This window comes from Ascoidea rubescens (assembly GCF_001661345.1).
Source record: "Ascoidea rubescens DSM 1968 unplaced genomic scaffold ASCRUscaffold_13, whole genome shotgun sequence".
Classification (NCBI taxonomy): domain Eukaryota; kingdom Fungi; phylum Ascomycota; class Saccharomycetes; order Ascoideales; family Ascoideaceae; genus Ascoidea; species Ascoidea rubescens.
The window spans coordinates 105937-121041 of NW_017962925.1; the positions used below are offsets into that span (position 1 = coordinate 105937).

Genomic DNA, 15105 nt, shown 5'->3' on the forward strand with positions numbered 1-15105 from the left:
CAACTGCAGGCCCACGACGTGCTGTGCTTGCCCAAATTTTTGTTCGACGAAATACCCATCCTCAACGACCATAGCTTCACAGCCAGCTCAAGATCCTCCTTCCTTCTCAGCCAGGCTGAATCTCCCTATCCCTCCATGTCCAAAGCACGACCCTTTGCTGCTTCCCAGCCTCAGGCCAGTGCTGCTGCTTCAAACTCCAGGCCGAAGTCCAAGGTCAAGAGGAAGCACAAGAAAATCAAGAGCCTTCCCAGGAACCAGAACCACTTGCTGGTCAGCCTCGAACCCAGCATCAATTACAGACATGCCAGCTCCAATTCAAATGTCTCCAACTTCTCTGACAACTCCACCTACTCCACCACCTCCAGCCAGTCTGCCAACAAATTGAACTCAGCTCTGGCTTCTGCTTCCCCCCCCTACTCCCAAAACCAGCAGCAGAGAGCCTTTCTAATTACAAGCCCAAGCCCAAGGCAAACAAGAAGATACAGCTCTTCTCTCTTGAGCAATGCCAACAACCATCCTTGGGAACTACCCCATCCAAAATCAAACCCAAACCTTCTCAGTTCTACCCACAAATCTTCCACCTCTCTAACCCCTTCTCCAACCGAAATGCCTAACTACAACTTGGCCTTCAGTCCTCAAAATAACCAACTATCCATTCCTGTTTCAATCCAAAGATCTCATTCACCTCAGCCATCTCAGCTGTTCGCCCACTCGCTGCAATTTCAGCCAGAAATCTTGCCTCAAAACCTTCCATTATACCATCCCACTCAACAGCAATTATACCAACAACAACAACAATTGTATCAGCAGATGCAACAACAGCAATTTCTTCAACAGCATTTGTTTCAACAACAGCAGCAGTTACAACAGCAGCAACCGGCTCAAATACTGATGCCTATTCAAAAACAAAAACAGTTGAAAACCACTTTTCAACACCAACAATCTCCCAATTTTCAACCAACACAACCTCAAGAATTCCCACACCCTCCTCAATTCCTACCTGAAAATCCACAAAATCTCTCCATTGATATTCAACAATCCCAACCATTTTTAGATGATCTAAATCAATCTCAATCTCAATCCCAGTTACAATTTCAATTCCAACCTCAACTTAAAAATCAATCCTTTCCTATAAACAAAAACTCAAGACAATTTGAATCCAACACACAAAATGACCAAAAAATTACACCAATTCCAAACCCTCGCTTTTCCTTTCATAACCACTCTCTTTCCAACTCTTCTAACCAATCCAAAAGACTAACTCCCTCAATTACAACCTTCTCAATTGGTAGAACTGATACAATCAACACAAACGGCTCCATCAACAACGGCTCCATCAACAACGGCTCTCCAAGTCTTAATCTCTCCTTCCACACTGCAAACTCTTCGCTAAGTTCAGCTCTCCAAAGCCCAACTATCAGCACAACTTCTCCAAGACTTCCAACCTCTTCCCTACCAGAAACTATAAACTTCATAGACTCAAAATTCAAGCTAACCGACTCAAACCCGGCTTCCGACCAAATTCATCCCGATTCTAATGAAAATGGCGGTTTATCCATGGAAGGCATGGAAATTCTAGATATCGATGAATTTTCAAAAAATGATTCATCCTCAGACGACAATTACGCTCTCAATAACCAAACCCTTCAAAATAACAGTCTAATAAATTTTGAAAACAATAATATTAACGATAATAACAATAACAATAACAATAACAATAACAATAATAATAACAATAACAATAATAATAACAATAACAATAATAATAATAATAACAATAACAATAATGATGATAATAATATTAATAATAATAATAACGACAATACAGCTAAAACTCAAAAATTGACACAACTAATCGTTGACATCGACTCAAAAGATTATAACAACAAAATGCATCTCTCTCTAAGTCAAAACTCACAACAAGCCATCTCAAACAGACTAAGTAATGAACTGATTCGCTTACCGAAAGTTCAATCAAGAGAAAGCTTAATCAAAAAAAAAAGCACTTCCTCATTGTTCAACATTCAACTACCAGATAGTAAAATGAGCCTAAATAGCTATTCCAGCTCCAAATCAGCTACTACTAATCAAACTACAACCTCTTTTTCCACAAATGCTACTGATACATTAACTGTCTTTGCCCCTAGATCCAGAGCTGCTAGTAATGATGAAAGTCTTTTAAAATTCAACCCACATCTTCGATTACACACTCCTTCCAAATCTGTCTCTCCCTCTCCTTCACAAATGGATTTGTCCTCGGAAATCTCCAACAATGTCACTGATACATCTAAAAATGAAGAACATAACTTTTTGGATTCTCACCTAGACAGTTCTCAGATCGCCATGTCAATCTCAAAAATCAACTTTCAAAATAATTTCATAAATGATAATAGTGATGCCTTTAGTTTCTCAGGTGTAACTCCTTCCGCTCAAATAAGTGTTAATCCAATGGAATCTGCTATTCCATATAAATTGGAATCCTCTTCCTCAGATTCTAAAGAAATAACCAACCCAAACAATAACAATAGCAACAACAACAATAATAATAACATCAACAATAACAACAACAATAATAACAACAACAATAACAATAACAACAACAATAATAACAACAACAATAACAACAACAATAATAATGATGATAATGGTAATGATAACGATAATCAAGAAACAGGAAATTTAAATAATTCCACTCAAAGTCTTCAACCTAATAATTTGTCGATCCCACTGGTTCTGCTTTTCGAAACTTCTTTTTCATTTAAGAACTCTTTTAAAAAAGAAAGACCCGAATCTGACTTTACAGAAAAGTCAAATATCCTAGAAAAAAATGAAGACGACCAAAACTCAACTTTTTATACCTCATCAGATATAAAGAATTCTTCAAGGGAATCAAAGCCTTATATTAATATGAAACCTAACTTGCAAAGACATAGTGCTGTGCAGCAAAGAATTGTTTCATCTCAATTGCGACATTCAAGATCCGAATCTGCTGCTTTAATTACATGGGCTGTTAATGATCCACTGGAGTGGACTTTAGATCATATTATGATTTGGCTTGATTGTTATGGGTTTGATAATGAATTGAAAGATTTTTTTCGTAAAAACAACATCACAGGTGAATGTTTTCTATCTCTTAGCAGCTATAAAGCTATGAAAGATTTAAAAGAAAAATGGGTTCCTAATATAAATAACGACTCCCCTACTTTTCACGTAAAAGATTATACCATGTTTATTAACACTTTAAGAAAAACATTAGATCGAGGAAATTCTGCCATTAATTCTCCAAATGTTTTACCTTCAGGTTCCACTTTAAGTTTTACTGATACTTCGCAGAGTAAAACTCTTTCTACCATAGATTCTAATGATACCAATCAAGAAAAAAAGGTTAATAATTTATCAACAACTGTTGAATTCACTGAATATCCTAAAAAACTGAATATAAATGAGACAGACAATCCATCAGGCAGTGTAATTTCACGGGTGATTAATTTGCAAAAATCCAAGACTCTTGAAAACTCAAAATTATTTCAAAAGCCAAGACAAACAAAATATAAAAATAATACAAGACCTGCTTCCGCAATTGAAGCAACTAAGAATTGGAATCACATTCCCAGTCTGAATGTTCCCTCGCCTTCTTCACCTCATGCTCACTTTTTTAAAAGGTATAGTAGGGGAAATAATTTGGATATTTCCAAGGTTCCTCAAACTCCTAGCTCTTTTCAATTTCCTTTATCTGCTACATCTTCTTTAGATGAAAAAAAATCGAAAAATGAATCTATTGAACCCAAAAGAGGACTATTGCCAAAATTACTTAAAAAAGATAAAACAAGAACGTTCGAAGGTCCCTCAACTCGTCAAAATGTTGATGATTCACCCACAAGCCCGATTTCACTCAACACGCCATTTAAAATTAAAAAAGAAAAAGATTTTGAAACTCGTTTTGCTCACAGGCATCAAGAAAGTTCACTAGTTGGACACATATCTTTTACAGATAGCCAAATTGCTAAACCTAGAAAAGATAAATGTAAAAATTATATATTGGTCACAAAGGATAATGTTCATTTTGTGCCTGTTGGCGATATTAGTCTAGGTGCTTCGTTGATCGATTTTAAAAAAGCAATATCTAATGCATTGAATTTTCGTTCTGATGAAATTGAATATTTGACATTTCATATGACTGATTTTGGTTGTGAAAAAGGTGATCTGTTAAATGATAAAATACTTGAAGATTTAATTCAGTTTGAATATCTCTATTATAAAATAAAGTTATTTGTGGGTTACGATTCGATTCATTCCTCTGAAATATCAGCCACAAGTACAAGAAGCTCAGACAGTAATTCTTTTGAAATAACTGGTGATGATGATCGTATTTATCCAGCTACTCCAAGGTATTTGATTCAGTCTTCGAAAATAGACAATATAGACGAAGTGGCTATAAGATCTCCTAAATTGCAAACAATAGTTTCCAACAACAATACTAGCTTTGATTCTTCAAAAAATTTTATTGAGCCTGTGCAGAATTCTAGTGACACAACCCAAAGAAATAGAAATGAAAAAGGATCATTAAGTCTGAATATTGCAAACTTTGTCGATAGGCTGTTGCCTTTAAATAACTCGACAAAAAATTCAAAACTCAATTCAAATCATATGTCTTCAAATTTGGATACCTCTTTTAATGTTAACAAAGTTCTGAAGATAACTTATAATCCATTTTCTGTTATAAGAGATACTAAAAGAGAAATAGATTTTGATAAGAAGCGTGTTTCACCATATGAGATGACTGAAAAACCTTTCAACCCTTCAAATACACCAGCTAGCACATCAAATACACCAGTTAGCACATCAAATGTTATAATCCAAAAGCCAAAAAAATTAAACAAATCTTCATCTCTACTGTTCAAACCACAAATGCTATTGGACAAATCTCAACCACTTGTGGCTAAAAGACCACCCCCCCTCCTCCTTCATCTTCGATTAGAATGCCCCAAACCAGATTGTCTTTTCAAAAAAGTATTAGAAAAAAGCCACCTCCAATATCAATACCTAGACCAAGCAATCATATAGATATTCAAAATACTACACCTATTCCAGAGGATCATTCGGTAACCCAAAACAAATTATTATCCGACATCAAACATGAAAATAACATCAGTATTAAAGCAAGAGTGAGAACAAGAACAAATACAGGCACAAGGTGGCAACTTTCCAAAAATGATTCAATTAAAAGGGTTAATACGATTAGACGTAGTTCTACATTAAACCTGCCTAGTCATGCTTTTTCGAGATATTTTATTAATAAACCACCAGAAAACGTTGATACTTTTAAAGAAAACCCTATTTCCTTCAAAGATCCTATAGGCCCTGACGAAAGCAGTGATTCTGGATCTAGTGATAATTTTTGGGCCAAAGCTCCTACTACCGATTTAAAAACTTTTTCGAAAAACAACGAGGTTAAAGAAACAGATGAAAATGAAAATGAAGACAAAGAAAATGAAAATGAAAATGAAAATGAAAATGAAGATGAAGATGAAGATGAAGATGAAGATGAAGATGAAGAAAATGAAGATAATAGTGATTCCGACTCTAGTGAAAACTTTTGGGTTCAAAAACCAACTAAAACATTAGAAACATTGTCGGAAAATAAAATTGAAAAAAAAGAAGAAAAGGAAGAAGGAAAACCTCTGAAAGGGCAAAAGGAAAACGAAGAAAAAGTAGAATTAGAAGGAGAAGAAAATGATGGTGATGATGATCTTTCAGATTCAGATTTTTGGGCTATGGCACCAGATATTCCCAATGAACCAATCATAGATTCTGTGAATATGGAGAAATCAAACTCAACTTTATGTTTAAATTCCAATAACAATATGAACAATCAAACACCTGTTATTCCCACTGTTTCTGTAACTTTTCCTATGGGTAGCGAACAGGGAGAGAAAACTTTAACCCAAGGTAATTTTAAAGCACTTAGTGAATTTAAACCATCAGAAAAACCCAAAGTCGTTACAATGGAAAATTGGTCATTTAGACCATCAGCTGAAACAGTGTATAAAAATTTAGACATATTTTTTCCCAATACAAACCTTGATCAACCAATTATGAATGAGGTTTTTGCAGCTCCCGTTTCTCCTATATCTGAAGCAGCTGAAACATTACCATCGCCTTCTGAATCAATTTATGAAAAGGCACTCAAATCAAGTGGTAATAATACACCTAGAAAGACTGATAATTTAATGCCAAATTCTGCTGAAAATCTCTTTAATGGAATCAATCACAGCCATAGTAATAGTAATCATAACATTGATAATATGAGCAGTATTGTAAATAATAATGATAATGACCCTTTGAACATTAAGGAAATCAATGAAAAACAGCAGAAACTACCAGTTTCTTTGCAGGGGGAACCTGAATTAGGAGAGGATGATGTAATTAGATTCCCAGAATCACAAAAACTTCCAAAGAAACCTTTTCGTCGTGCTATAACCATTAAAACAATTGCATTGAGAAGAAGTTTATCACAGTCAAGCAATGCTAAGAATAATAAAGGTGTATTGTTGAGAAGAACTAGCACGAAACTATGGGGTACAAAGATTATTGAAGTTACCTCAAAAGACCTAAAGCCCGATTTCATTAGTAATTTGAGTGATAGTAAAGGTGTGGTCAAGAAATTTGCATGGATCAAAGGTGAATTATTAGGAAAAGGGGCCCATGGGGAAGTTTATCTTGCTTTAAATGTGACAACTGGAGAAATGATGGCCGTTAAACAGGTGGAGATTCCTCGTAATTTGGCAAAAAACGAAACCATTAAACTGAGTATTGATGCTTTGCATTCAGAAGTAGAAGCTATGAAAGATCTTGATCATTTGAATGTTGTTCAGTATCTTGGGTTTGAGCAGGTTGGAAACAGATATAGTTTATTTCTTGAATATGTTGCAGGGGGATCTGTTGGTAGTTGTATCAGAATGCATGGAAAATTTGATGAACAGATGATTAGATTTTTAACTAAGCAAGTATTAGATGGCTTATCTTATTTGCATTCGCTTGGTATTCTTCATAGAGATTTGAAAGCTGATAATTTGCTATTAGATTTAGATGGTGTTTGCAAAATATCCGATTTTGGAATATCCAAAAGAAGTGCAGATATTTATTCTAATGATACTGATATGTCAATGCAAGGAACAATATTTTGGATGGCACCAGAAGTTGTTGATAATGTTGTACATAACAAGAAAATGGGATATAGTGCAAAAATTGATATCTGGTCATTGGGATGTGTTGTTTTGGAGATGTTTGTTGGTAGAAGACCATGGTCTAATTCTGAAGCAGTAAGTGCTTTGTATAATTTGGGCAAAATGAGACAAGCGCCACCAATACCTGACACAACAAGAAAGGATATGTCTAGTCTGGGTTTAGATTTTTTGAATAAGTGTTTTCAAAGCGATCCAGAAAAGAGACCTATTGCTAAAATACTTTTAAAGCATTCATTTTGTGATGTTGCATCTGAATTTGATTTTAATAAAACCCAATTGGCTCAGATGATCAAAAATAACAATAGATCAAAAGGTGATAGTTTTAAGAAAAATCATTATAGATGAAGATCTAAATGAAGAAATAATACCCCATTTAAAAATTGCACTTCCTCTTTGTATTTTTTTTTTAAGTCTTTAGAAATACCGTGACAATTTTTTTATTTTTTTATGAAAGTATTTTACTTATTTTTATTATTTTCCTCACATTTTTTTTGTGTTATTTGTTTTAAATGATCAATAGGTTTTGCCACAAATATGACCATGGTCACTATCATAGATATAGTATAGATAATAACTTTTGCTATTCATTATTTGAATTATTTACGTATTAAATTTAATTATATTGTAGTTAAAAACCAATTAAAAAAGTACATATATAGATACGTAGGTATAATAATTTAAATAAAAACAGGCAAATTGCCAAAAGACTGAAAAATTATGACTGAAAAGAAAACCAAAGAAATAAACTCCACAATTTCAAAACAAAAATTGAATGAAAAACAAAAACAAAAACAAAAACAAAAACAAAAACAAAAACAAAATAAAGTAAATATAAATTTACAGAAAAATGATAAAGACAGTTAAAAATGAAAAAAAAAAAACCAAAATAAAAATCTATAGGGAAAAGATTCAAAATAATATAACAAACAGATTAAGACATACCAAATCAGTAAAAAAATTTTATGCATTTCGAATTCCAGTCATTGTGTTGACAACTTGATTAACTACCTCAATATGTGTACCAAAAACACCTTTGACACGATCCTTTCCAAGCATAATAATTCCTAAACGAGTTCTAAAAAATTCAAGAAATTGAAAAATGTATGACTGATGATAATCAGAATCTGTTACATTAAAGTAAAGATAAACAGATACAATCAAAACCAAAAGAGGTAACCAAAAAAATAACAACATTTTATCATTTCTAACACCAGTTCTTTGATTAAAGTAGTTTTTCAACTTTTCCTCAGATTCATCATCATTGATGCTTTCATTACTTTGAGATATCACTATTGGAGATAATTCATTACGAGTTATCTGAGCTGGAGCAGAAAGAGTTGTTATTTCCTTTCTCATGAATGTAAATTGTTTTTGGATTGTTGGGTCACCATTTGGATAGATTTCATCATACCTTGGAAGATCTCCAACAACAGAGTTATTAGAGGAATTCACATTGCTTTCATATCCTTGATCACTTTGTTGAGGTGAAAATGCATTTTTAACTTTTTTCCAGATTGATTTATGTTTAGCAGTATCTTTATTAGAAGAATTTGGCGAGTAGTTACTAACAGAGGAAAAACTATGATTGAAAGAAATTGGAGATTTAATTCTGCTTATTATTGTTTCTAAAGCTGGATCTGGAGTTAGTAAGCTTTCATTCTCATCAAGTTGTATATCGCTATTGTTACTTTCATAATCTTCATATGAATCGCTATCTTCATGAGAGGCATTAGTTTCTTCTTCTAGAGTATCTTCATCGTTCATCTTGTTCTTTGAATTATTATTGTCATCATTATTAATAATTTTAGATAAAAGTAATCTATACTCATCATCATCTTTACTAAAAAGAGAAGATAAAGAAGAGCACCTAGAAAAGGATCTTCTATTATAGGGTGTTTGAACTTCATAATCTTCTTTAAAGCATGGAGACTTTGATTTTGATACACTTTTACTTTTTTGTTTGGAGCTTTTTTCAAGTTCGGAAATAAAATCAAAAGTAGCATTATCTTTACTAACATCTTTAATTGATAAACCCATGGCAGTTTTAGTATTTAAAGAGGCTTTGCACTTGTATAACAATTTGATGATTTTTGTGTAACCCATCATACTAGCAAAATGCAAAGGTGTATAACCATTGCAATCTTTGCAATTTACTCTAGCACCACGATTGATCAAACTGACAACAACTTTAGCAAAACCTTTTATACATGCTAAATGTAGCATGGTCTGAGATTCTTTTGTGCACAATTGCCAGTTTGGAGATGATGGGGCGCTAGGTAAAGAACACATATCGATACAGCGCAAAATATCTTCCTCATCATTTGAAAATTGAGTAATAGAATGATTATTAGCTGCATCAGCATAATTATTATTATTTGAAGCTTTGAATGATGAGTTATCATTATTTGAACCAACAATTCTTCTAGCAATATTTCTTGCATCTTCCAACTTACCATTCATTTTCAAGCCAACAATTTGTAGAGCTAGTTCAATAAGTTGTTTATCGGTATCATCCAAGTAGGTAAATACTTGATGCAGCTGTTTTGGAGTAGTTTCATAAGAGGATTGTGACTGGTTAAAAAATTCATTATTTTCAAAAGTTACAAGAACCTGGCCAGGGCTTGCAGATGGAGGTAAAAAAGTCAAAATGGTAGTATCGGACCAACAATGAGTACCCAAAGCTTTTACATTTCCAAATCGAACTTCCAAGCCATTTCTAAAATTGCAACCTAATAAAGTAATTTCAATGCCTCCTCTTAAAGGACCTTCAGCAGGAATAACTTTTTGAATTGTTGGATATCTGTTTGGGGAGATTTGTGGGGAGGTAACGGAGCCAAAATTAAAAGAAGAATTTTTTGGAATAAAAGAAGTATTTAAATTTAGGATGGCGCTTTGATCGGTGATAGGAGATCTATTATAAATCGAAGGACTACTTTGATTATTTATGTTATCAGATAAATTGAAAGAATTTCTTGAGGATATAGAACAAAAGTCTGAGGAACGAGCATTAGGAGCAATGTTTAGATTGTAGTTATTGTTGAAGCTGAGAGTATTGTTATTGTTATTGTTATTATTTTTATTATTTTTAGCGCTACCGTTATTGCTAACGGTATTAGTTGCAGTAGTATTACTACTGCAGTAGTAGTAATCTGTGAATGGAGAAGCTAGTCTTTTTCTTTTAAAAGCTCTTGAATCAGTTGTATGAGGCTCTGAAGAAGAATCCTCAAAGGACGCAGGGGATAGTAATAATGGAGAGTGTAAATCGTTTCTCTTGAAGGATTTAGTATTGGGATTGGCATTAATATTATTGATGTTCAAGTTGATGTTGTTTGTATTGATAAGGTCATTGTTCATAAGATTATTGTTGATATCATTGATAATGTTATTTATGTTATTTATGTCATTTTCGGGAAGATTATCTATATTTTTTTGATCGATTGGGAGAGAATTATCATCTTTAAGATTTGTATTAATGGATACGGTTGGGTATAAAGGAGTCAAAGTATGTTTTGACAGGGAGTTTTGGATGATGTCGTTGGGTAGAATGGGCATTTTAATCGAGTTATTTTTTTGGATAATTAGAGTTGATTTTACGATTTGATTGTTGTTGTTGTTGTTGTTGTTGTTGTTGTTGTTGTTGTTGTTGTTGCTGTTAGTGTTTGTATTTGTGTTTATATTTGTGTTATTGTTGCTGTTGCTGTTGCTAGTGTTTGTGTTGTTGACATTATTTAGATTGATATTTGAGGAAGAGGAGTTTTGGATTGTTTTTTTTCTATCCATTATCATTATTGAGTCAGAAAAGTTTTTAGCAACAATTTGACCTTTATAGTTTTTAAGAATAAACAATAGTTTGAAGCCATTTGAGTCTTGATGGTGTCTACAGTAGCAAACGATTCTAGCAGACAAATCTATTGATTTTGAGTTTGCAGTGATAGGAGAGTGGGAGTGAGATTGGGATTGGGATTGGGATTGTAAATGAGGAAAATGGGAATTAAAGGTTGATAGTTGTTTGCAGTTGAAGATGATTGCCTTTTTGTGAGCAGTATCCATCCAGGTTAGACCATCTTCGCTGATACCATTTTTTCTTCGTGAAGCTCTTTTAAGTTCTCTTTTGATGCATCTTGAGCAAATGTAACAAGATTTAAATAGGTTTGTTTTAGTGAGGGTGTTTAGGTTTGTATTGTCAGTGTTGTTTTTGTTTGTATTGATTGAGATGAGATCATTTTTTGTATCGGCGGTTAATTCATTGTTGTTGTTGTTGTTGTTGTTGTTGCTGTTATTATTGTTGTTAATTGATTGAGAAATTACAAAACAATCAAGGAATAGGATTTTTGATTTGATGCTGATTGGTAAATTAAAGACGTTGTCATCTAAACAAAATTTCTTTTTAGCGATGAGATCGTTTGGGAGATACAAAAGGAATTCAGATGGTTTAGGGGAAATTGAAAGAGTTACTTTGATTTGAGTCTCAACCCTTGAGAATTTGGGCAAGCCCAGGATTTGCAAGTTGTAGTTGTAGGATGGGAGAGATTGATTTGGATCCCAATTGAAGGATTCTTTGGGCAAATAGGTTGAATTGTAGATGTTGTTGATGCGAGGATTGTTGGGTGGTGTGTTTACGGATGTTTTTTTGGCGGTGTTTGTGTTAGCGCTAATGGTGGTATCAGTGTTGGTGTTGTTGGTGTTGAGGCTATTAATGTTATTGTCATTAAGGATAATGTTATTACCGCCGAATTTTAAAGAAGATAGAATAAGTTTAGCAGCTTCGTGATCTTCGAAATCTTTTGAACGAGAAGAGATAGATAGAGGAGGATTGTTGTTATTATTACTAGTGGTTGCGGTGATGGCGGTAGTAGTGGTATTGGTGTTGAAACTGTTGTTTGAGTTATTTAGTGAGTAGGTATTTTTTGCAGAAGAGTATTCTGGAGAAGAAGGAGAAGAGGAAAAGGGAGAGGAAGAGGAAGAGGGGGAGATGTGGTTCAAGTTGTTGCTGTCGATGTGAAGCGTGGAGCGGTTGTCGTTGATGGGGTTGTTGGTGTAGTTGCTGGTGTTGGCGTCGTTGGCGTCGTTGGCGTCAATGTCGATGTTGTTGATGTTGTTGATGGCGATGCTGTTGAGATCGATGTCTGGGGCCATGAGAGTGTTGTTGAAGGCAGAGAGATTGAGGGTGTTGATGTCGAGATTCAAGTCCATGGTGAAGCTGGAGAGGAGGTTGTCGTTGAGCACCGAGGTGAGAAGAGCCTCGTTCTGCTTGTGCAGCTCGAGATCGTAGTCGGTGGTGGTGGTGCCTGTGGTGCCTGTGGTGCAGCGGCGGGAGGAGGGGCCCTTCAGGGCAGGAGAGCAGGCGCTAGAGTCGATGAAGTCGTCAAGGAAATCGTTGTCGTCGGCAGACGCAGCAAAGTCGAACATGATGGCGGCGGCAGAGGAAGCAGAGGAAGCAGAGGGAGCTGGGTCCAGCTGGCGCTTTTGTGCACCCGCGGGGCACGTGCTGGCTGGGCTTGCGAGTCTTCAGAGTCGCAAGCCTTGTTCTGGAGCTCTTTTGTGGCCACGCAATGTTGTTTGGACAGGTTGGGTATGTGTTTTGTGTGCTTCTCGTGCTTCTTGTGCTGCGCGTGCTTCTTCAAGACCCGTACTAACCCCCCCTAGCTTGTTTATCTTGGCCTTGTTGGTCAACGCCGTCAATTTGTTTTTGCAGGTCTTCTTCACCATCATGTTCAGCGACTTGGAGTGCGACTACATCAACCCCATCGAGCTCTGCAACAAGATCAATCCCTACGTGCTTCCCGAGGCCACGCTCCACTTGGTGCTCACTGCCTTGATGCTCCTCAATGGCCACTGGTTCACCTTTGCCTTGAACCTCCCCCTCACGGCCTACAACATCAACAAGCTCTTTGTCGTCAAAAACCACCTTCTCGATGCCACAGAAATCTTCCGCACCCTCTCCAAACACAAGCGCGAGAGCTTGCTCAAGTTGGGCTTCCATCTCTTGATGTTCTTCTACTACCTCTACCGAATGATCCTCTCCTTCATTGAGTTGTGAGCTGTGCTGAGAGCTGCGTCTGCCGTTTTTCCTTTCCTACGGCTGCTAATGCACGTGTAACCCCTCTGTTTTTGCCTCGTCTGTCTCTCCACCGCCCGTCGCCGCCCCCAGCGCCCCGTGCAAACGCAACCCGGCTCTCTCGCAGTCACATGGCCTCCTTCCCTATACACATTTCTGTTCTCGTTTGCTACTGATCTCTTCGTCCTCCATCCAGCTCACATAAATGGTAGAAACAACTGCTGCTTCTCAACATGATTGATAGTGTTAATGAGAATACTGGCAACCACTCCTCCAACACTCCCATTAACCCCAGCTCCTCCAATACCAATGATAACGCCAATGATAATACCAGCGACAACACCTCCTCTCACAACATCGATCCCACTCTGAATGAAGATACAAACATCATTCCTCACATAACCCAAAACATCTTCCCTTACTCTTCAATCCTATCCAACCTCTCCATCCAGTCCTACAACAGCCTCTTCCAGCTCATCAAATCTCTTTCGCTCTCCAACAACACCTCCAGCCTATCCTTCGGCTCTACCACCAACATTGAAAACAAAAAAAAGTTCCTCGCTCTTCTCATCCATCTCAAAAGACTCTTCATCAAATCCTACGTGCTAAACAAATGGCTAGAAATATCTCTATCCTCAATCAAACTCATAGACCTACTTAATTGGCTACGTTCTCTCAACTGCAACTTCGACTTTCTTCTCTCCAACCTAAAACAAATCAAATTGAACCTCAACAATGCAAAACTACCCATGGAAGATCTAATCACTTCCTTCATCACCCTATCAATCAACAACAACAACATCAACATCCTCAACATAAATGCCCTAATCAACAACAACCTACGCTTGAACAACCTATCTCTACTAAACACAAACAACCTATTTAACTATCCTCTACTATCAAACTCATTCATTCACTCCTACTTATCAAACATATCCTCCCTCTTGAATCTAAAACTATCCTCCTTATTCAACACAACCACCACAACCACAAACAATCTCTCTTCTATACCTTCTATAAACTCAATAAATTCCCCATCTTTTATATCCTCAATCCACATAAACACCTCTCTAACAAAATCTCTTATTTTGAAAAACTATAAAATCGAAAATGCGAAACTCTACATTTCAATAAAAAATCACTTTAATCTAATTCTCACCTTAAAGGACAACCACAACGTTAACTATTTCGACAACAACAACAACAACAAAGATAAAAACAAAAATAAATCCACTTCCAAAAACCCTTTTTCTCAACCTCTAGATCAATATTCCTTTTATCTCTTATCCTTCTCCTTCAATTTTGCCCTAAACAACTCAGGCAATATAATCAACTACAACTCTCTTAATTTACCTCAAAGAGACTCTCTCTCCTTGAAAAACTTCATCAATGATAAAATCCTATCCCCAAAACCTCCACCCACAATCCTAAACAAAATTCCTTCAAACAACAACAGCTCCAACATTCATCCTCTAATCTCCCTATTTGACTTCTCTCACTCCTTCACTTCAAACTATAAACTATCTCTAATAAATAACCAACTCATCAACCTATCCAAAAATAAACTAACTTGGGGCTCAAACATCACCTCTATCTACTTTCTAAACCAAAACAAAATCATTCTAAACTACTGGATATCAAAATCTTCCCACTTCCCCATTTTCAATTCTTCTTCAAAATTTATCTCAAAAAACATCTCAATCAATAATAATACCATTTCTAATAACACCATTCCCATTAACACTAACAATACAATCAACTCAACCAATAACTCTAACAACAATCCCAATTCCAATCCTA

General features: G+C 35.6%; 5 protein-coding genes across 5 annotated transcripts; 4 read left to right on the forward strand and 1 right to left on the reverse strand.

The window, feature by feature from the left end:
- Window positions 1–135: 135 nt before the first annotated feature.
- On the forward strand, window positions 136–5064 carry ASCRUDRAFT_71897 (SAM domain-containing protein; the record flags this gene model as incomplete). The annotated part of the gene is made up of 1 exon (XM_020192005.1): window positions 136–5064. The coding sequence occupies one exon, from the start codon at window positions 136–138 to the stop codon at window positions 5062–5064; it is 4929 nt and encodes a 1642-aa protein (XP_020045479.1).
- Window positions 5065–6749: 1685 nt separating this feature from the next.
- ASCRUDRAFT_82187 (kinase-like protein) lies at window positions 6750–7592 on the forward strand (the record flags this gene model as incomplete). The annotated part of the gene is made up of 1 exon (XM_020194693.1): window positions 6750–7592. One exon carries the CDS (start codon window positions 6750–6752, stop codon window positions 7590–7592), a length of 843 nt encoding a protein of 280 aa, XP_020045480.1.
- Window positions 7593–8207: 615 nt separating this feature from the next.
- Window positions 8208–12440, reverse strand: ASCRUDRAFT_9582 (uncharacterized protein; the record flags this gene model as incomplete). Its single annotated transcript, XM_020195190.1, has 1 exon — window positions 8208–12440. One exon carries the CDS (start codon window positions 12438–12440, stop codon window positions 8208–8210), a length of 4233 nt encoding a protein of 1410 aa, XP_020045481.1.
- A 466-nt stretch (window positions 12441–12906) lies between these two features.
- On the forward strand, window positions 12907–13278 carry ASCRUDRAFT_22886 (cornichon family protein; the record flags this gene model as incomplete). The annotated part of the gene is made up of 1 exon (XM_020189757.1): window positions 12907–13278. A coding segment is annotated over one exon (372 nt), but the record flags the coding sequence as incomplete, so codon positions are not given.
- Window positions 13279–13306: 28 nt separating this feature from the next.
- On the forward strand, window positions 13307–14568 carry ASCRUDRAFT_87626 (uncharacterized protein; the record flags this gene model as incomplete). Its single annotated transcript, XM_020194971.1, has 2 exons — window positions 13307–14483; window positions 14518–14568. The coding sequence occupies exons 1-2, from the start codon at window positions 13539–13541 to the stop codon at window positions 14566–14568; spliced, it is 996 nt and encodes a 331-aa protein (XP_020045483.1). The 5' UTR covers window positions 13307–13538.
- Window positions 14569–15105: the final 537 nt, after the last annotated feature.